The sequence below is a fragment of the Eubalaena glacialis genome, chromosome 3 (genome assembly GCF_028564815.1).
Source record: "Eubalaena glacialis isolate mEubGla1 chromosome 3, mEubGla1.1.hap2.+ XY, whole genome shotgun sequence".
Classification (NCBI taxonomy): Eukaryota; Metazoa; Chordata; class Mammalia; order Artiodactyla; family Balaenidae; genus Eubalaena; species Eubalaena glacialis.
The window spans coordinates 176,720,762-176,742,956 of NC_083718.1; the positions used below are offsets into that span (position 1 = coordinate 176,720,762).

At 48.9% G+C, this 22,195-nt stretch overlaps 1 protein-coding gene and 1 pseudogene across 3 annotated transcripts; both read right to left on the reverse strand.

Moving 5' to 3' along the window:
* Positions 1–2,705: 2,705 nt before the first annotated feature.
* On the reverse strand, positions 2,706–6,923 carry RPL11 (ribosomal protein L11). 3 transcript variants are annotated; one of them, XM_061184752.1, is made up of 6 exons: positions 6,839–6,923; positions 5,930–6,080; positions 4,800–4,906; positions 4,364–4,495; positions 3,223–3,333; positions 2,706–2,787 (listed from the first exon to the last, which is right to left on the reverse strand). In XM_061184752.1, the coding sequence occupies exons 1-6, from the start codon at positions 6,842–6,844 to the stop codon at positions 2,758–2,760; spliced, it is 537 nt and encodes a 178-aa protein (XP_061040735.1). In that variant the 5' UTR covers positions 6,845–6,923; the 3' UTR covers positions 2,706–2,757. The 3 variants fall into 3 exon arrangements, with proteins under 3 accessions (XP_061040735.1, XP_061040734.1, XP_061040736.1); XM_061184751.1 differs by having other exon boundaries at positions 2,706–3,333; XM_061184753.1 differs by lacking the exon at positions 6,839–6,923 and adding an exon at positions 6,209–6,308 and having other exon boundaries at positions 2,706–3,333.
* A 2,463-nt stretch (positions 6,924–9,386) lies between these two features.
* On the reverse strand, positions 9,387–20,465 carry LOC133087504 (elongation factor 1-alpha 1-like; annotated as a pseudogene).
* Positions 20,466–22,195: the final 1,730 nt, after the last annotated feature.

Genomic DNA, 22,195 nt, shown 5'->3' on the forward strand with positions numbered 1-22,195 from the left:
GTCCGTTTAGCTATCCGATGTGGATGACATGCCAGCACCCTGGAGCAACAGCCCACGTGGTCCCTCCCTTTCTGCCCTAGTTCCCCTTCCTAAAGTCTGTCTTGCCAAAACAGCTGGAGCCTCCAATGGCAGGCTCCACGATCTGGCTCCTCACAGGCCTGACCTGACTATTCTCCCCAGCCTTCACTCCCTCTGGTCGTGGTCTCCCTGCTGTTTCTCAACCAGACTGGGACCTCCTAGCGTTTGCACAGCTGGCTAGCCCCATCATGTAGGTAAAGTCATCAGTAACCACCCTGTACCTACCCCCATAGCACTTCACACATTTGTGATCATCCCGAATGGCGGAATGTTTGGTATCCTTGACCTCCAGTAGCCAATAGCAGCCCTAGTTACTGTGATAACCAAAAGCCCACCCCCACAAATATCCAAATACCCCAGGACGGGGAGGGGCAACACTGCCCCAGTTCGAGAACTCTGCCCCAAAGGGTAGTTGCAGGACAACAACATTCATTCAGCCAAGCAGCATCTAGTGTTCCCGGGCCTGAAACTGGGATACAGACAGATGCCCGCCAGGGACACTACCTTATTCTGAAGACAACCACATGTAGCGTGGGTGCAGAGTCACCTAACATCTACCTAAGTTTTCACGGGTGGCAGCTGAGGAAATGAGAAAAACCACACAGCAGGAACTTCATAAAACTAAACTTATTCAAGAAGTCTCCCTGTTATGCCTTCCCTCTCTCCGTTTTGACCTTAGGATGCGGTCAGCGCTTCTACTCTTTAGTATGCATACGTATCACCTACAGATCTTGTTAAAGGAACTCAGGTCTGAGGTGGGGCCTATAGGAGTTCTAACAACCCACCAAGTGACCCAAGCAAGCTCCACCCAAACATCAATGCTTCAGACCCTGTGTGACATTTGTCTGGAAGCCAAGCTTCTAATCAGAGAACAGGTAAGCTTTCCTGGCACTGCCGCTCTAAACTGGTTAAGGAAGCGTCCTCACCTGTTCCAGTTCCCAAATGTTTCATCACTCACCTATACACCACTGCTAGAACTAGGAGTAAAATCCAGCTATTCTCCAAACTCCCTAGGGCCTTTTTTCCTCTGGGCCAGAAGCCCAGGCAGTTTAATTTTTAAATGGGAAGTGAACTCAACTGAGTACACAATACAGCAGGACCAAATGTAGGGTGGGCAGGTTTACACTGTTAAACTAAATAGTACCACAAACTTAAAAACACAGCTACACGGCAAATGGCTAACAGTAAAGAGCACAAGGACGGCAATACTATTAGAAGGACTTTCACTTTCTACATTTCATTTTCCTGCAATGCTTTATTTAGATGACGCTAGCATACACTCCCACCTCTGGAAAATATACTGACTTCCCACAGCAGCCAGCACCCAGTCCTAGTTAGCTAATATATTCACCAAGAGTTACTTTGTTCTCAAAGATGTTTATTCCAGTTGTAGTTGTTAGTGTAATTACAGATGTTAAACAATGAGGTGCCCCCGCCTATAAAAGTGAAGCTGAATCACAAGAATTGGGCTCCTTCACAAGTCTTTATTCCATTTACAAAGTGGTGGCCCACAGTAAAAGACTGAGAAGTGAATGCACATTGATGTTTTAAGTGAAACAAAAAGTTTATGCTAACACATTTCATGATTCTCCCCTTTAAGCATCTGGATCTGATGCCTAAGACTTTATCAGGAAGACAAAATAAGTAGTATCTTCATAAAAAGTTGGGCATACCAAATAACTTCAAGATTTAAAAATACCTACGAAGGCAGCTATTAAATTAGAGAACCATTTAACAGCAATGAAAGGGTGGCCCAGGGACAACCGAACTCATTAGTCACAAGTGAGTAAATTATTGAGTTAACTTGTGCTCAAAATTTAAACTATGAACCACTGGCCAAGTATTGTGTCCAGTAGAGAAATGGTGGCTTTTGAATGTCACTGCTTCAGTGACCTGGTAAAGTACAGGCAAGACACGTTCCACTTTCACACCAAAGGGGGAGCAAACTGGTTAAGAGTAACGTTTCTCACAGATGATAACACAAAATTAATCCCTTTTGAGCACTATGTGCCTGGTACAAGTTTAAGCATTCTACAAGTATTAAACCGTTTAACCCTGAGGGATATAACCATTATTGCCTTCACGATACATACGGGGAAGCTGAGGCAGATTTAAACACAGCTAATAAAATGCAGGGTGAGGAATCAAATCCATGCAATGTGTCTCAAAGACCACCCCCTTTCTCTACTTATAGTCTCATCAACTCTAGATTCTCCTCATTTTAAAGGAAAACTCAGTCCAATATTTAACCCCAAGCACCACACCAAAGCCTCTGATCCTTTCAGACATCATTGCTGGTAAAACCTCTAGTGAAGAGCAGAATCGCTTAACAGAGGGGAGCCCTGCACCCCACTTTAATCAAGGCTCTAAATTCAAACCCAGCCCCAACCATTCCCTCCCCTCTACAGTCAGTTTCCACAGGGTCACTGCACCACAGCCTGTCAACAAGGGTGTGGTGAGCACAGACAGTGCTGCGAAGCTCTCAGGTTTGGATCTGCCAGGAAACACTGGCATCCAATCAGGGGATGACAGGGTTGTTACCAGCTACTCCCATCGAAGCTTTAAGTGGCTTGAGGTCCAAGGACTTGAATATGGCCAGGCTCCTTTCACAGAACACACAACAGTAATTGTACATTTCACTGAAAACTTTTTATTAGCCTTTTGGATAGAAACGGGAATTTATTTGCCAGGAAGGATGATCCCATCATACTGAAAGAGAACAGATTTTATTTTTTCAGAACAGGCGGTTAACAGTAAAGATTGCAGCAATGGCTAACGTTCAAGAATTCAAATCAGGTACGTGAACTTCGGCTTTGAATCCCATATCCCTGAACAGGAAGCTGGCCATCTTTAACAATTGCTACACTCTGCTCAACTGCACTATTGAGCCCTGAGAAAAGGGGCTCCTATTAAAGCCATATTCCTCCCCTTCCAGCTGTCTGCATTCATGGGGCTGGGGAGAAAGCCTGGTTCTGGATGTTCTTTTAAACCACCAACCCTGGAAGCCCATTTTCCAAGTTGCCCAAATGTTCCACCTTTAAAAGAGCTACCCACCAAAGGGTGCTAGACTTTGCATCCCCGTATCCCAACTCCATTCACCAACACCACATTCCACCACTTCACCTGAGACAGATCAAGCTTTACCTTCTGCTGGAACCAGCGCATGGCCTCCTCTTTGCTGATTCTGTGTTTGGCCCCAATGCAGCCTGTCCTGCGCTTCTTGTCTGCGATGCTGAAACCTGGCCTACCCAGCACCTGTCCCAGGAATAACCAACAGTCACCCAGCCAGCTCAGAGTCAAGAGCACACGGACAAGACTCACACATTGGAGCGACTGATCTTCAAGAGTTACCTGGTGGCCCAAGAGACCCATGATCTCAGTGTCTGATGGAACCTGCATCCTGGATGAGACATCGCCTTCCTATACACTATAGGTCTGCTCTGGAGGCTGGACTTGCAGCTCCTCCCCGCTCCCCTACCTAACTTCCAATGGTAGCTAAGGACTCACCGCTGCCCCCACACCTCAAAGCACTTTTATTTTAAAAAATAGCAAATAAATTTTACTTCAACATGTGCATTGTAGAAATCTTAAAATTTCAAGAAGCACAAAGAAATAACTATTTCTCTCCTCTGCTTCAGCTCAAAAGTGCTTCTTAAAGGTTTGTCATCCCCCGTGAGCACCCAACTCTCACTACCATTTGTCTGGATATTCAAATCTAGTAAGGAGAGTGTTGCCATCCTTCAGGTTCATACTAGTCAGGACTTCAGCGTTTTGCCATTTATTTATTTTGATGGTTGGACCAAAACATTACAGTGACACAAATGGTCACGTCTACATTAAAATCCCCATCCTGAGCAAACAGCCCCCTCGTCAAACCTGCTTCCATGTCCTCTGGAGGGAAGCCACCCCATTCCCAGAGTCTAAGGGAAGAAGCAAGGAAAGAGCAGCCTCAGTGCAGCCAACCCAAACGCCAAATGCAACCCCAATACCATCTCTCAAATTTTCAATTCAGTGGCTGGATGGAACTGTTTCCTTCGCCCACCTTTGGGCAACATCAGTGCTTGCTAGATCCTAGACCGGAAACGTCACGGATCTTGCCCATCTAGTTCACAGTGCTGTATCCCCACACCTGCCATAAACGAGGTGTATCTTCCCAAGGGAGAGAAGACAGACGACACTCAAAGCCCCAACCCAACATGTCACCATCAAGCTAGCACATACGAAATAAAGGAGGAACAGATTCCGCTCTCACAGACCAGGAGGAGAAAAGATTAAGTATTCATACCACATAGAAGTCCAGGCCGTAGATACCAATGCTTGGGTCATATTTGATCCCCAGATCGATATGTTCTTGGATCCCAAAGCCAAAGTTTCCAGTATCTGAGAAGTTATTTTTTCTTAACTCATACTCCCGCACCTGAGGAAAAAAACGCAGCAATCACTCCCTGTCAACTCAACCCCCCAATAACTAGCTCAGCCTGCAACACTCAGGACCCCCAAAACACAATTCAGTGTAATTTGGCCAGGAACAAAATCTGATCTTCCCACTACACCAAATCACAGCTATGGATTTCATATAACTACTAACTTTCGAAGGGAAGGGAAAAACCGTTTAGAAGTTCAAAAGTCAGAAGACAGAACATTAAGTGTAACTACTACCCCTGTAACTATGTGCTAACTTGGTGCTCTTCAGTATTATCCCACAGAGGGATCAGCCTCACCTTCAGACCTTTCTCCAGGATTTCTTCTGCCTTGGCCCCACGGACTGTGCAATGGACAGCAATTTTTTCATTTCTTCTGATGCCAAAGGATCTGACGGTGTATCTAGCTGCAGGCAGGGGTAACAAGGAGTCAGCTGTTGTCATACTCCCACTGCACTCCCCTCTTCCCCAGAAAATCATCTCTATGACTCCAAAGAGACATTAAGTATCCATCCACATTCTAAAGTGGTGGCGTTCTAATCAATGTCAACTTGTATCAGTTAATCAGATTCAATTCTAACACAGAAACAGATTTTCCAGCTTCAAGTCACTCAGCCATACTCGAGCAATTAAGACCTCAGAGCCATGTCAAAGTCTCAGGAAGGGCAAGTTCACAACCAGTATAAGCTAAAGGAAAATGACCATGCATTCTACTAATAATGTTTATTAATAATAGCTAATATTTGCTAAAATCTTATTGTATCCCCATTTTACAGAAGCCGTGAAAGGTTAACTTGCACAAGATCAGTTGGTAGTAAGAGGCAGGCTGTGACTCCAAGGACTTGCCATATTCCATTACCCCAAAGCAATGAAACTCTAAAAACAAAAAATGTAACAACAGTAATGCCTACGCTGTGCTTGGCATGCAGAAGGCATTTCATATAACGTATTCTGTCCCCTGCGATCTTGTAATGCAAATACTACCATCCCCTGTATGCAAATAAGGAAGCTGAGGCCCAGAGAAGCCGAAGTCACAGACTAGCAAGTGATGGAGCCAGGAAGTGAACCAGATTAGTCTAGGGACACAGCCCTGTTCTAATTGTAGCCTATGTAACCCTAACTGCTAATCAAGCCAAATACCATTTTCTGCATTCCCAACATTTCCACGCTACCTCATACTCTCCTTACTTGCAAAAATCTCTACTTGGGCTAGTCTTAGCTTAATCTCGGCTCATACGAAATCTGGTATTCCAATACCACTCCTATGTTGGAAGGGAGATACTTCCTGGGAAGCTCAGGAAGGCAATGCTTTAAAGAGATATCAACTGTCACCTTCAAAATGGGTACAAAACAGGCTTGACAGCAGGCGAGGTGAGAAACATCCGGGACATCCCCAGCCGCCAGCCCTCTCCCTGCCGGCCACGACTCACCTTTGGAGAACACAGGGGTCTGGCCTGTAAGCTGCTCCAGCACCTTGGCTGCCCGGGTCAGCCTGTCTCCACTCTCCCCCACGCAGATGTTGAGGCAGAGCTTGCGGATGCGAAGTTCCCGCATGGGGTTCTCCTTCTCCCCTTGATCCTGCTGCAACAGGGAAGCGCAGCCGTCAACACACACAACCCCGCCAGAGCTGCCAGCCTAATATTTATACACAGCGCATTTCCGCTCATACCAAATAATCCCGAAAGCCCTAAAGGTTCAAGAATTATCACCATGTTTGTGTGGGAGGCACCGAGGAAGACATCTCGGGGTCTTGTATCTCCTTCCCCCACGCACGGAACAGGTGAACAAAACAGGACAGGTACCGAGTGGAAAAGCTACAGACAATGAGGGTGAACCCCAAGGGGCTCAAAGTGTAAGGTGACGGAGGGCGCCCCGTTACACGGCCGGTGAGGGGTGAGAAAACAGCACGTGGCTGGGCAGCGTCCCCCACCCCATTCGGAAGCCGTACAGTGGCTGCGGCCGAAGCCTGGCCTCTGCCCCGAGGAGGAACCGGCTGAGGCTCCCCAGCATCGGGCAAGTTTCAAGTCCCGGGGACCAGCAACAGGTCCGAACCCCGCGTCCCAGACACCCCTCCGATCGCTCCACTGGCCCTCGCTGCAGCCTGCGGGCCGTGCTTCTAGGCCTCCCGCGGCTGCCCCGAGCCTGCTCCTGGGAGGATGGGAGGAAGGTGACAGGGTCCAGCTCCGCGCCCTCGGCTCCTATGGCTCTGCCAGTTTCGGCACGGCCGGCATTGCGGGCTCCGTTCTCCTCGGGCGGCGGGCGAGGTAACCCCCGCAGGCTCCGCCGGCCGTGGATGGAAGCGGATGAAGGGAAGCAAACCCAGGCCTCGGTTAACTCACCGCCATGACGGGAAACAGGAAGAGAAAGTGAGACTTCTGAGCCAGGGCCTTATGGGCCAGGAGGCGGGCCCTTTTCCCAGGCTAACCAGCGAGATGAGGGAGAGGAAGAGAGGCGCGTCTGGAGCCGCGTAGAGTCGGCTTCCCCCTCGTGGACACAGATGTCAACTGCAGGCGACGCTGACTGACCACTGGGGCTTGGGCTTTTCCAAAAGCCGGTTTTTACAGCTCCCTTAACTGGCAATTTCCTTGAATTTCCGGTCCCCAGGGACGCTGTTCCCGCCCACAGCCTCAGGTACGGGAGGTTATTGCGTGTTGAGACTGCCAGAATACACTGTTATGCAAATTATGAAGTAACAGTTTTACTCTGTAACAGTGTAAACAAATGGCATTTAAATATTTAAATAGTAGTTAGAACAGAGTGTTGGCTTAAGAGTCCTGAGCTGTGAAGACAGGCAGATGTGGTCCTGTCTTGGCTAGCTCAGTAGCTATGAGATCTTGGGCAGGTTACTAATTATATCTCCTTCAGCCTCAGTTTCCCTCAGCTTTAAAATGGGTACTTATTATCACTTGAGGTTGTTGTGAAAATTAAATGAGGTAATAATAATAATAATAACAATAATAATATAGTGGGTTATTCTTATGAATGTAAACCCACTATATTCAAGCAACCCCCTCCCCCCAAAAAGTGTTAGACATGCTACATAATCAAGAGAGGGTCATCCTGCAGGCACAAAGATGGCTTACGGATTAGTCTCTGACAGACAAGTACTCCAACCTCAGACAGTAACAGGCCTCCCTGGTTTGTGCTAAATCCTCATCAGCAGGACCCAAGGGGGTGCTATGCCAGGATCCACACCCCAGACAGAAGCTGGCCGTGAGTCAGGGGGTTTCTTTGACAGAGACAAATGGAGAAAGGAGAACATACAGGGCTTTGGTGGAAAAGGAGTGAAGGGGCTTTCTTCTACAGCCATAATTCCTTCTCTCATCCCCGTGGGGGAGGTAGAAGCCCCCAGGTTCTCCTTGTATCATCCTTAGGGACGAAAGGACACTTCTGGGAGGACACTTCTGATGGAGGAAAGCAAAGAGAAAAGGCCCATCCTCTGAGCCTTGTCTACCAAGCACCCAGCACTAGTCCAGAGCAGGGGCCTCAGGCAGACCCCTAGGATGGGCAGAGCCAAGCGAGGGACTGCTCCAAAACTCCAGAGATGTGACAGCTGGATGTAGCACATGATCCTGCATTTTCTGTTCCTATAAAGCACATTATTGGACCCACTGACAAAATCTGTAGACTTCAGAAATGTATGCATGGTAATTTAATGCTTGACCTGATTATGTGAGCTTGGTTACATAAGAGACTGTCCTTAGGTTTAAGAAATATACATCCAGGGACTTCCCTGGTGGCGCAGTGGATAAGACTCCATGCTCCCAATGCAGGGGGCCCAGGTTCGATCCCTGGTCAGGGAACTAGATCCCACAAGCATGCCGCAACTAAGAGTTCACATGCCACAACTAAGGAGCCTGCCTGCCGCAACTAAGGAGCTGGCGAGCCACGACTAAGACCTGGTGCAACCAAATAAATAATAATAATTTTTAAAAACTCACTAAACTTTCAAACTACTTGTTATTAAAAAAAGAAAAAAGAAATACACATTCGGTATTTGGAGGAAAGGGGCAGCATATCTGCAGTTTATTATCAAATGGTTCAGAAAAAAATGTATATTTAGAGGGAAAAGGATAAAGCAAATGTGGTAAATTTAAGATTTGGAGAATCTGGATGAAGGATACATGGGACTTCTTGCAACTTCTCTTTAAGTCTGAAATCATCAAAGTAGAGAAAATAATTTCAGGGAAACATGTACCTAGGAAGATACATAAAAGCTTATCCTCAAGAACTCCCATCTCATTCCCTCCCACTACAATTTTTCTCCAGCCGAGTCGCTTGACAGCAATACCCACAGGTGGTAATGAGGAATAGCTAATTGATACTGATATGCCGTGCCCAGTAGGTACCAACTCACTCAAACGTCAACATCCCTGTGGAGGCAAATACTATTGTTTTCCCATTTTATAGATGGGCACACAAGGCACACAGAGGTTCAGTAACGTTTATAGACACTATTTAAGTCAGGGGGTCTAACACCAGAGTCCAGTCCTGTTCTAGGAACTGATGAACTAAGCCAGGGCCAAAAGCTGCCCCCGGCTTCCCCCTTTACGCCTTTTCCTCCCTGTGACCCCAGCTCTCTGGTTCTTGCACCAGTCAGGCCCCCAGGAGGAAGGCAGAGGGGCAGACTGAGACCCCGCACCCCTCTGCTTCCTCCTTGCTTGAGACATCCAGGTCAGTAGAAGCAGAGGCAAAATGACTTGTTGTGCTTTATCCCCATGCCTGAAACTCATCAGCAAAAAGAAAACCCAGTTAGCAGGGGCAGGTTTAGGACAGCCCAGGCAAGAGAAGAGCAAGTCCAAGTCTTCTCCTTGAGCCACTCTTTCCCCAGGTGTGGCTCTGCCTGGGCTGCCCCTGGCCTGGAGAGGCCTGAGTAGCCATCACCACTCACTTCTTGGCGGCTTTTATGGTCGCCTTGGTGACTCTGCCTCAAGTAGCTGCTTTTTTCTCCACGGCTTTGGTGACCCTGACAGCCTGACATTTAGCACAGAGCCTAGCACAGAGTAGGAAGTGCCATTCCCTGTGTATTGAGTTCAGAAAGTTCTTGTGCTTCAAGCCCAGTCATGCCTAAGATAACTGGGGAGTCTAAGAGATTGGGGAATCTGAGCCCTTGGGTTTAATAGGCTCCATCAGTAGTTCTGGTAATCCACTAGGTTTGAAAACCACTGTACCAGAGAGTAGTGGAAGGAAAAAAAGTCCCTACTAATCTCTTTACTGTTCACCTTCTCTAGGTCAGTGCTTCTCAGACTTTGATGTGCACCTCAGTTACCTGGAGATCTTGTTAAAATGAAGATTTGAATTCAGCAGGTCTGGATGGAGCCTGAGATTCTGCATTTCTAACCAACTCCCAGGGGGTTCCCATGCTGCTGGTGCACGGACCACACTTTGAGTTAGCAAGGCTCTAAAGTGGCCCCTGCCTTCCTGTGTGACACTAGGCAAGCTGCTTTCCCTTTCTGGGCCCTTCTAACCTGGCACTCAGATCCTCTGACCAGGTTCTGCTTCCTGGCTGAGGTGTGACACATTGGCCAACTGGCTCCCTGGAGCTGGGAGGAGGAGGGAGCAGCCCCGGTAGCCAGTTGCTGTTGGGCCTTACCAAGGGGTGGGTACTCAGGGAAGCTTTCCATGCACATGGGATTGCTCAGAATCATCTGGGTGATGCCTGCCTCCCCAGACTTCAGGGCTTTCGGGTTGTCTTCCAGCTTCTTGCCTGAGTGCTGGTCAAGCTTCTCTCTTAGCTCTGCAAACTTGCAGGTGATGGGCGCTGTGGCAGTCCAGAACTGGTGAGTAGCCAGCTGCAATGCTGCCAGGATGGTTGAGGATGATCACCTGGAACTGGGGGGAAGTGGGGGGGAACGGGGGATGAGGAGGGTATTAGCCAAGCATCCTTCACAGGAGGTGGCTCTAACCAGCTAAGGGGTCAGCTACCTTGGACACATTTTAAATCATAGTGAATATTTGAATGTTTATAGGGTATACCAAGTTCCGTGCAAAGCAAATCTCATTCATTTCAGTTTAATTTTCATAGCAGGGAGCCTGTGTAACCCAAAATTTCATAGCGAGGAAGTGGCAGAGCTGGGTATAAATGATGTCTGTGAGTGATAGATATTATTATGTGTACTACTTCCCCCCACCTTTTAGAAAAATGGATTATAATAATAGCTACTTAACTTGTTAGGTGGCCCCAGGTCAGCTGTTTTATACATCACCTCATTTAATAATCCCAAGATCACTGCAAGGTAGTCCTAGCCTCCACATGCACAAAGAAGAATGTGCTAGGGACTTCCCTGGTGGCGCAGTGGTTAAGAATCCGCCTGCCGATGCAGGGGACACAGGTTCAATCCATGGTCCGGGAAGATCCCACATGCCTGGGAGCAGCTAAGCCCGTGCGCCACAACTACTGAGCCCAAGCGCCTAGAGCCTGTGCTCCACAACGAGAGGAGCCACTGCAATGAGAAGCCCATGCACCGCAATGAAGAGTAGCCCCCGCTCGCCGCAACTAGAGAAAGCCCGCGTGCAGCAACAAAGACCCGGCACAGCCAAAACTAAATAAATTAATTAATTAAAAAAAAAAAAGAGGAATGTGCTAGACATTGCATTAAGAAAGGGTTTCATGGGACTTCCCTGGCAGTCCAGTGGTTAAGACTCGTGCTTCCACTGCAGGGGGCGTGGGTTTGTAGAGGGAGCTAAGATCCCACATGGCATGTGGTGTGGCCAAATTGAAAGAAAAAAGAAAGGGCTTCATATTCTGACTCTGGGCCAAGGAAACACCTGAGAGGTCCAAGCATACAGATTCCCAGGTTCCACACAAACCTACTGAATCAGAACCACTAGGGAGAGTTCTAGGAATCTGAATTTTTGAAACACTTCCCCAGTGATTTCTAATGCATTTGGTTTGAGAACTACTACTTTAAGGCATCAAGACTGTACTTTGGAAACTAACCAGATCAGCAAAATGCATGGTCTCGTTCAAGGGCAAACAGCAAATACACTGCAGAGTCAGGGTACTAACCCAGACTGTCTGACTGTACCTACACTGCTGACAAGAGCCCAGCATGGAGCCTGTGCTCAGTGACCACTTCCTGAATGACCCAGTGACCCATCCTGTTCTCAGGACGGTATGGCCACTTCAGGAGGACACCCGTAAGTGGGCTTTCTCACCTGGGAGAGGAAGCTCCCATCCCTAAGGGCAGGTCATTCTTGCTGTCCCCTGCCATGTTGCCCTGCCTGATGTCCTTTAAGGACACGTTCTTCACATTGAAGCCCATGTTGTCACCAGGCAGGGACTCAGCCAGGGCCTTGTGGTGCATCTCCACAGACTTGACCTCGGTGGTGATGTTGCAGGGGGCAAAGATCACCACCATGCCCGGCTTGAGGATGCCAGTTTCTACTTGGCCCACGGGCACGGTGCCAATACCTGGAGGGACAGAGAAACCAGACCCTAGTGGGCCCTCAACCCCAAGTACCCCCACCCAGCATGTGCTCACCCCCAGTCTTGCAGACATCCTGCAGGGACAGCTGCAGGGGCTTGTCTGTAGGGCAGGCAGGCGGCATGATGGAGTCCAGCGCTTCTAGTAGCGTCGTGCCTACCACGTTCCCGTCCTTCCTGATAATTTTCCAGCTTCGGAACCAGGGCATCTGGAAAAGCCACCAAATGTGCACCTTACTCAGCCCTGAGAAAGCCTGTCCCAGGTACCAGCCCGCACTTAACATGGGACCTCAAGGAATTTCTTTAAGCATTCTGAGCCTGGGCTTCCTCGTCTGTGAAATGGCAATATCACTGCCTACTGGCAGGCCAGTGTAAAGACACAAAAGACCACACAGTCCACCAAGCACAATACTTGGTACGTACTATGTGCCCACTAAATGGTGGCAATTACTCCAGATCTCGCAGGCATTGCCCCTGAGTAGAGCCCATACGTTTTAGGAAGCAGAGATTCCTAGAATCTGAATAGCCCTTACATCTCATTCCATCTGCTCATTATACAGATGGGGAAACTGAGGTCCAGAGAAGAGAAAGGACATGTTAATGTTCAGCAAAGTTAAGTAAACATTAGTAATAAGAACAAAAACAAGACTCAAATACTCTAACACTCATACCTTCTAAAGACTAAGATGCTCCCCAACCGAAGTACCCTAAAGAATGTGCTACGGGCTTCCCTGGTGGCGCAGTGGTTAAGAATCCGCCTGCCAATGCAGGGGACACGGGTTCGAGCCCTGGTCCCGGAAGATCCCACATGCCGCGGAGCAGCTGGGCCCGTGAGCCACAATTACTGAGCCTGCGCGTCTGGAGCCTGTGCTCCGCAACAAGAGAGGCCGCGATAGTGAGAGGCCCGCGCACTGCGATGAAGAGTGGCCCCCACTTGCCACAACTGGAGAAAGCCCTCGCACAGAAACGAAGACCCAACACAGCCATAAATAAATAAATAAATAAAATTTAAAAGAAATAAGCAAAACATTCTCTCAAAAAAAAAAAAAAAGAATGTGCTACAACATGCGAAGACCAAGGAAGCAGACTTATAAGGAAGGGCACATTATTGAGTAAAAGACCTTCTGGGAAGATGACTTTCAGTATGACAGTGCACTGTGTGCAGGCCTTTTAAGCAGACATTGTATTTACTCCTCTAAAAACCCTACCCAAAGCTCATCAGAGACATCATCTTTGCCTTCAAAGATGTATCAGTTAACTGGAAGTCCAGGACAGAGGACATACGGAAAGAATCAAGGTGGATGATATTAAGGGCCAGGTGGGCTGACCAAGAGCTGGTCAGCACTTGGAGCTTATAGGTCAGGCAGACAATTGGAATCCTGATGAAGTTCCTCCTTTCAGCCGTAGGTCCTTGAGCAAACGTCTAGGCTTCGAAACTTCAGTATCCCACCTGTATCAAAGGAAACACCGGCCCCTACCACAGCACTGTAGAGAGGGGTAGGTGCCCTGGCCCTGAGGGAACTCACAGCAAGCTCTGTGAACTCTCAGTTCTTAGTGAGACTCTCAGAAGGGGAAGAGGCAACAACTGCCATGGGTGAAAGAGTGAGGAAGGGGCATCAGGGAAGGTTTTGGTGGATGGGGAAGAAGGCTCCAGTCAAGGAAGCTTTCTTCCATGGAAGAGAAGCAAAGCTATGCAGTACAGAAGCCACATAGAACACATCTCACCTCATGGACTCAAAAATTAGTGGCCCAAGGAAGAAGGCTACCATTTCTATTAACACTCAACTCTTATAGAGGATGGGGGAGAGGGGAGAAGTAGGAGGCTTTGAAAAAATTTAATAAGCAATTTTGTATAAATAATTCAAACTTGTAAAAAAAATAAAAGTATTCCTTCTTTTTCCAGAGGGGATAATTGAGGGTCAGAAGTAGATTGCCAAAGGACCAATGACTGGCAGATGGCTAAACCAGGAGTTGATAATGAGGCCAACTCCTTATCAAACACCAGCCTCTCAATGAGGATGAGCTCTTCAATTAATTTGATGAACTTGGCAGCTCACTTAGCTCTGTGCCAACTCACAGACCTGCACAGCCTTTGAGGTTGGCATCATCTCCATCTTAAAGCTGGGGAAACCGAGGAGTTCAATGTCACAGGTATTTGAGAGCTGAGTCTAAACTCCAAGTCTACCATCTAGTCCACTGGCTGCATGCTTTGTTCTTTTAGCATCTAGAACATGGTAGGTGCCTAATAAATGCTCAAAAGGACAAGAGCATGAAACTCCCATATCTTACTAGCTGAAATGTGTAACAAAACTCAGGACGTGGGTGGGACTTCTTTGGTGGCACAGTGGTTAAGAATCCGCCTGCCAATACAGGGGACACGGGTTTGATCCCTGGTCCGGGAAGATCCCACGTGCTGTGGAGCAACTAAGCCCGTGCGACACAACTGCTGAGCCTGCGCTCTGGAGCCTGCAAGCCACAACTACTGAGCCCACGTGCCACAACTACTGAAGCTCGCGTGCCTAGAGCCCGTGTGCTGCAACTACTGAGCCCGCGTGCTGCAACTACTGAAGTCCGTGCGCCTAGAGCCCGTGCTCTGCAACAAGAGAAGCCACTGCAATGAGAAGCCCGCGCACCGCAATGAAGAGTAGCCCCCGCTCGCCACAACTAGAGAAAAGCCCGCGCGCGGCAACTAAGACCCAACGCAGCCAAAAACAAAAAACAAAAAACCAAACAAAAAAGTCGGCGTGGGGAAGCAGGCATCAAAAGCTTCAGATCTGTCATTTTAGATGAGTCCCCCTTTACCACTAACGCACTCTTACCTTGCCCTTTACCTTTTAGATTTTTCTCAGCACTTGTCATCATACACGATATTATTCCCCACCCCCAACACACACACACACACACACACACACACAAGACTGTGAGTGGTGTGAGCAGAGCTGCTTCTTACTCACTGTGGTACCCTCAGCACCAAGCACAGTGCCCTGTGTGCAAAAGTTCAAATACCGTCCAAAGGAACACATTGCCGATGGCAGTTCTAATCTTTCTCAAGGGCAATTGGGCAGGATATGTCAGAAGACTCCAAAATAATGCCTACCCTTTGTTTCATTAGGGATTATACTAATTAAGTTATTGAGGACACATGCAAAGATTTATTTACCAAAATGCTTATGGCAATTTTAAATAAAATTAGAAATAGTATTCTTAGAAGCTCGTGACCTTGGGCTATTCCTTAACTGTGTCCCAGTTATCTTATTTCACCTGGGAATAAAATGCCTTCTTCATGGGGTTCTGTATGTGTAAAGTGCTTAGTCTGGTATCTGTCACGTAGTAATTTCTTCTATCATTAATCACCATTTTCATTTAATAATGGATATGGCTAAACAAAATACTGTATTTTGAGATTCAATACAAAACACACCCATTAACTATTGAACATGTTTAAAATATTTATCTATTTATTTATTTAGTTGTGCCGGGTCTTAGTTGCGGCACGCGGGATCTTCGTTGTGACATGCGGCATCTTTAGTTGCGGCATGTGGGCTCTTTTTTAGTTGCGACATGTGGGATCTTTAGCTGTCATACAGAATCTTTCAGTTGCAGCATGGGGGCTCTTAGCTGCAGCATGTGGGATCTAGTTCCCTGACCAGGGATCAAACCTGGGCCCCCTCATTGGGAGCATGGAGTCTTAACCACTGGACCACCAGGGAAGTCCCTGAACATGTTTAAATGGCAAGGAAATTTTAAAAATTAGACGTGTTATAGAATATTATGTTTAGTTTGAGTCCAGCTGTGAACGTCGAGAAAGAACTACATGAAAACTAGGTTATCTGTTAAGCCATGGGATTGCAGTTTATGCTTCATATCTGCATGAAATGCTCCTTGTAAAAAGTTAGACATTACTTTTATAGTCAGAAAAAGATAGCTATGTACATGGGGAGGAAAAGCTTAAGAATCCTCAAGTCAGTTACAGAAAAGGTAGGCTTTAGGCAAATGCAATAAGTAGTAGCAGTTAGCGCTTGAGTGCCAACTGTTTGTGTGAACAGATGCCCATGTGGGGTCTCCCAGGTAATTCCCACAACCCCATGAAGTGAGTCCTAAGTCCCAGAGCATTAATACCTCACTCGTCCCTTTACTGTGGGCAAGGGATGGAAATGGGGCTTGAACCCAGGTCTGATGCTAGAGCTAGACTTCCTTAGTAGGGTGACACTCATCTAGGAGTGTTAAACCCTACTAGATTCTGGGATCCACGGGCACAATGACTATATCTTAGACATTTATATTGTCCCCATAACTGCCTAACCCGTCTTGAGAGGTAGGATAGCTTAGACGCAGTGAGCATGGGCTAGAATTCTAGACTCTGCTAGCACTACCCAATAGAACTTTCTGCAATGACAGAAGTATTTCATAACTGCACTGTCCAATATGGTAACCACATATGGTTGTTTGGCACTTGAAGTGTAGCTAATGCAACTAAGGAACTGCATTTATTTGATTTAATAATTTAAATAGCCACATATAATCAGTGGCTACCATATTGGACAGTGCAGCTCTATGCTTACTAGTCATGTAGTCTTGAGTTACCTCTGTTTGTTCCTCTGTAAAATGGGAATCAAATCATGTATCCCACGGGGATGGAGATCACTCACAGTGACTGGCCTAGAAGCACACTCTAAATCCTAGGTATTATATTCTAGGAAAAGCCCAAAGATTTGAGTTGGAAAGTCTCATGTAATTGGCCCTGCCCCTATCCGCCCTCACCTTTGTGCTGGGTTCTGTCATGTTGTCCCCAAGCCCGCCTCAGATGGGCACAAAGACAACAGCCTTAGTGTTGTAACCGATCTTCTTGAGAGAGGCCTTCACCTCCTTGCTGATTTCCTTGAAGCGCGCCCTACGGTAAGGAGGCTCTGTGATGTCCATCTTGTTGACCGCCACCATGAGCTGCTTCACGTCCAGTGTATAGGCCAGCTGTGCATAATCACGGGTCTGCCTGTTCTTGACGACGCCAGACTCAGACTCGCCTATACCACTTGCCACGGACAGCACAGCGCAGTCCGGCTGGCCTGAGGGACAGAGAGGAAGGTCCAACTCAGACCTGTCCTAGAACAACCACTGCCCATCCCCATAGCAGGGCCCCCATGGCAGAGCAGACAGCCCCCCCCGGTGGTGCCTGCGAGGTGCCCATGATCATGTTCTTGATGAAGTCCCTGTGACCAGGGACATTGATGTTGGTGATGTAGTGTGTCTTGGTCTGGAACTTCCACAGGGAGATGTCAGTGGTGTGCCATGCTCCCCCTCCGCCTTCAGCTTGTCCAGCACCCAGGTGTACTTGAAGGAGCCTTTGCCCATCTGGGCCAGGAGTGGGAGGGAAAACCCCAGGGTCACTCTGCCTTCCAAAGCGGCCTACCGACCAAGAAGAAAGTTCCCAAGTAAGCTGAGAGTCAGAGGAGACAGTAACAGGGCGGTGTATGGAGATGCCTTTGAATTTTTAAAATAATAGAATGTATTACTTGTACAATTAAGTTTTTCTTTCAGAGCAAGTTTTAGAGTCAGAGTGACCCAGGGCCACAGTGAGCCTTGAAGTAACAGCAGCAAACATGTAAGTAATGCTGGCCATGTACCTGGTGCTGTTTTTAGTACTTAACATGGATTATCTCATTGAATTCTCACAGTGATTCAGTGAAGTTTTATTATCTCCATTTTACAGATGACATAATAGAGAAATGAACTGACTAGCTCAGGATCACACAGGTAATAAGCAGCAGAGGCAGGATTTGAACCCAAGGCATCTGACGCTAAATTTCATGCTCTTAACCATTACCCTCTGTTGAATGGTAGCTGTGACTGAGAATTACTCCTGGGATCCTGGGTAAGTTGAATTTCTTTCAGCACTGGTGGAAATGAGGCTACTAAAAATTCTGCAGCATATACAGGTTACCATGTTGGTCTAGGGTGTACTCTACCTCTTGCCAGCTGGGAGACCCTGAACATTTGTTCATTTCAGTTCTAAGTGCTGTGCTAGGCCCTGAGGGCAGAGTGGAGATCAGGAGAATCCAGAGACCAGGTGGATTCTTCAAGAAAATGAATTAGTTTATTAGGAGATAGGACTAGAACCCAGGTGTCCTGACTTAGGAACTTGTATACAGTCTCCCACAGTTTAGAATATGTATTAGATAAGCAGTTCTCAAAGAGTGGTTCCAGGTCCTCTAGCTGTGTTTTTTAGAGGCTACATGATATGAAATTGCAACAGATTTAATGCAGAAGCTGATAAGAGAATCCAGCTGTCTGCCATTAAGCCAGACATTAATGATACCTGCAAAAAATGTAAAACTCTAAGATTTTTTTGTTTTGAAAAATAGTTATTTTTCAAACACAAAACTATGATATTTATTTAATATGTAAGGGGTTTATTACTGTTTTTTTTAAAAAATAGATTTATTTATTTATTATTTTTGGCTGCGTTGGCTGCGTGCGGGCTTTCTCTAGTTGCGGCGAGCGGGGGCTACTCTTCGTTGCGGTGCGCAGGCTTCTCATTGCGGTGGCTTCTCTTGTTGCGGAGCATGGGCTCTAGGCGCGCGGGCTTCAGTAGTTGTGGCACGCAGGCTCCAGAGCTCAGGCTCAGTAGTTGTGGCGCACGGGCTTTGTTGCTCCGTGGCATGTGGGATCTTCCTGGACCAGGGCTCGAACCCATGTCCCCTGCACTGGCAGGTGGATTCTTAACCACTGCCCCACCAGGGGAGTCCCCATACTGTTATTTTTAAATGAATTAAATATTTTAAAAACTCAGTTTTAATTTTGAATATGGTAAATGTAGATATGTCTAATTGACATAAACAAAACCCTTTGGGGTCCCTGTAAGAGTATAAAGGGTTTCTAAGACCCGAAAATTCGAGAACCACCGCATCCGGTCGTTTGTTTCTCCAGGAACTTCTCGGTTATGCTCCACCATACTGGCTCTGGGCCAGCCCGTCTTTTCTCAGGGTTCTAAAGCTTTCCTGACTGGCCCCTGCTCCATAAGTGGCTCCACAGCAACTGACGGCACCTCTGGAAGCCAAGAGTAGGAAAACGGGATCTATGTAGCTGATGGCACAAATTTATGCCCTGTTAATTACTGTCTTTATTCAATCCTCCTTATTTATACCTCTGCAGCAGCTGGTTTTCAGACCCCTCCCATCTTGCTGACATGCTTCTTCAACTTTCTCCAAGGTTTTCCACCCACCCCCCTGGCCCTCCGTTCTCATTCTTCTACATGGGCTTCTCTTTCTCCACCCATCCCAGGGCTCTGTCCCTCACCCTTTCCCAAAGCATGTGCCCTGCTTACTCCCGTGGTCTAGTCTCCAACCTGGGCTTCCCTCCCGAGCTCCAGACGTCAAAATACAGCTGCCCCGTGGACACCTCAAGTGTCACACATCTCGGGCAGACTCGTTCAGATCCAGACCAGCTCTGCCTCTGGTATTCACCAACCATCCACTTTCTCAAGCCAGGAATTCCTCTTCTTCCCTCACCCCCTTACCTAGAGCTAACCCCTAAGTTCTGTGGATTCCCCGCCTCCGTGCCCCTGGACTCCATCCATTACTCTCCTTGCCAGTGCTGCTGCCTGAGCCCAGGCCAGCATTCTTGCTCACCTGTTCAGCTGCAACAACCTGCTGACTGGCTTCCCAGCCCCCAGTGTTGGGCCCTTTGGTCTGTTGTCCCTTTGCTGCCCCCAGTGTGCTCTTCCTAAAAGACTTGTCTGAGCCCGTCATTCCCGTGCTTGCAGTCCTTTAGTGGCTGCAGGGACAGTGGCTAGACTCCTTAGCAGGGCTGTCGAGGCCCGTGTCCCCCTTTCGTCAACCGCACTCCACCTGAGGTGCTCTGACCTGCTGTTCTGGTCTCCTCGTGGCCCATGGATACCCTCCTCATTCCCTCAAGACTCAGAGGGGGTCCCTTCCTCTGGGAAGCCTTCAGGGCCTCCCAGGCCGTGTTCATTATCCCTGCCCTGGGCTCCTACAGAACCCACACGGTTACTGAGCTGGTCGTGTGGCACAATGGTGTGTGACCAAGAGTTCCGGGGGACAAGGCTTGTTATGTTCGCCGTTGTATCTCCAGGGGCTACCTCAACATCCATAATAGATGCACGGCAAATGAATCCTTTTCCCCCTTTTAAATGGGGATGCAGCTTTACCTCCTGAGATACAGTGTGGCACACTTGAATTTAAACCTTGGTGCCACCTTCAGGCGAGCTGTTTAACCCTCCCGAGCCTCATTTCCTCACCTGGAAAATGGCAGCCACACCACCTGCCTGGAATGATTAAGAAAAGCACCTACCAGCCCAGCAGGTGCTCAGCGGGAGCGGGCTGTGCCCTCCCCCAGCACAAGGGCTCCCTCCCAGGGAAACCAAGGCTGGAAAGGGGGCGGGGGGCACTCAGGCAGAGCAGCCTCAGCTCGGAGGCCTCCTTCTCAAACCTTTCGATGGTCCTCTTGTTGACACCCCCGTATTTGTAGGTAAGATGCTCATTTGTGGTGGACTTGCCCGAGTCCACGTGGCCGATGACCACGATGTTAATCTCTTGCCCATGCTGGGAGCTGCTGGGAGAGAGAAGGACAGGTGTGCTCAGGGCCCCTGCCCCTAGCTCACCTTCCCTGGGACTGGGCCAGCAGAGGTTGAGACAGTAGAGGAAAACAGTTGGCCAGGAAGAAAGGGGAAGGGGGCCTCCCCAACACCTCGCACCTGGGGAGGCTGCTCTGGTCTCTCCCCCAGCTCCAAGGGGGTCATGTCTACCTCCTGAGTCGGGAGGAGCCCCTGGTGCTTCTTGGCATCTAGAGCCGACCCACCGGGTGCCCGGCCCCACCCCCTTTTACAGCCCACATCCCAGGCCTGCCCCTTGCATCCCCACATCCCCATTGGCTCCCACTGGTCCTCTGGACCACGTGGGAAAAACCCAGGGCCCAGCTCTCGGGGGGTGGGCTGTCATGTTTCAGGTGGGGAGGGGGGTGAGCCCGCTGCCCACCAAAAGGAGGCACCTCTGGGCTTTGAGATGATGAACGACACCCTCTCCCCACCACTCCCAATGCCAGGCTGGGCACTAAGAGATGGCCCAAGGGTCGAAGGCAGGCCTGAGGATGGGAGGTGAAGGCAGGAACCTGGGGTCCGGAGGAGGTCCTGTACTTGCTGTCCCTGGGCGTTCAGGCGTGTGTATGGGAAAGGGTGGGAGCTCTAGCTTTTTACATATCTGCCTCCTGGGTTGTCCTGGGCCTCAAGAAGCGAATGGATTCATTCCTGTCTCCAGCCAGCCCAGAGCCCGACCCATTGCAAACCCTGCGTTTGTTGAGTAAATGCAGAATCGCTGCCTACCGCCTTCCAGGCCCTGCCCCCAGAGCCCTGTGTGCACCATCCCCTTTATGCTGCTACTAACTCTCTCTGAAAAGTGAGGATGCTGAGGCTCAGGAGCAGGACCACCGGTGAGAAAGTAGCAGAACTAGGGTTGGAACACAAGTTGCCTGACCCCAGCACCTTAGCCAGGGCCCAGCTCTGCCTCTCAGCGAATTAATGTCTGAAGGAATGAAGGGAGGAAGGGACGTGACTGCAGCCACAGCCTTGTTCATCTCTGGGGTCCCAGCCTCCGGGAGTGGCTCACTAAGTGAATATCGAGGGTGGGACCTGGAGGGGAAGATGAGCTGGAGGGGTCTGTCTCCCCTGAGGGAAGGGCTGCCCCCAGGGTTGAGGGTCAGAGCTACTGGACTGGAGTGTGAGGCCAGCACGATGCCAGCGTTTGGAACCATCCACACATCAGTTCCTGAGGACCAGGCTCTGTGCCCGGAGACCAGTGTGATGCAGGGAAAGGTGGCAGAAAGAACACGCTGACCTATTGGATTAGAACCCAGGCTTTACCACTCTCCTCCTACGGTCCTCCAGCCCCTCTGAGCCCAGGTTTCCAACTACCTCTCAGTGTTGTGATTCTAGGAGATATGGCACCCCTCCCCCCACTATAAATCCAGAGGATGCTGGCAATACAGTAGGTCCCTTAAAACAGCGGTCCCCAGCCTTTTTGGCACCAGGGACCGGTTTCGTGGAAGACAATATTTCCACTGACTCTGGGGGTGGGGGCGTTCAGGCGGTAATGCGAGCGATGGGGAGCTGCAGATGCCCGCCGCTCACCTCCTGCTGTGCAGCCCTGTTCCTAACAGGCCGTGGACTGGTACCGGTCTGTGGCCCGGGGCGGGGGGCGGGTTGGGGACCCCTGCTTTAAAAGACTTAAGGCAAAGTAGAAACACATGGAGGCGCTCTAAC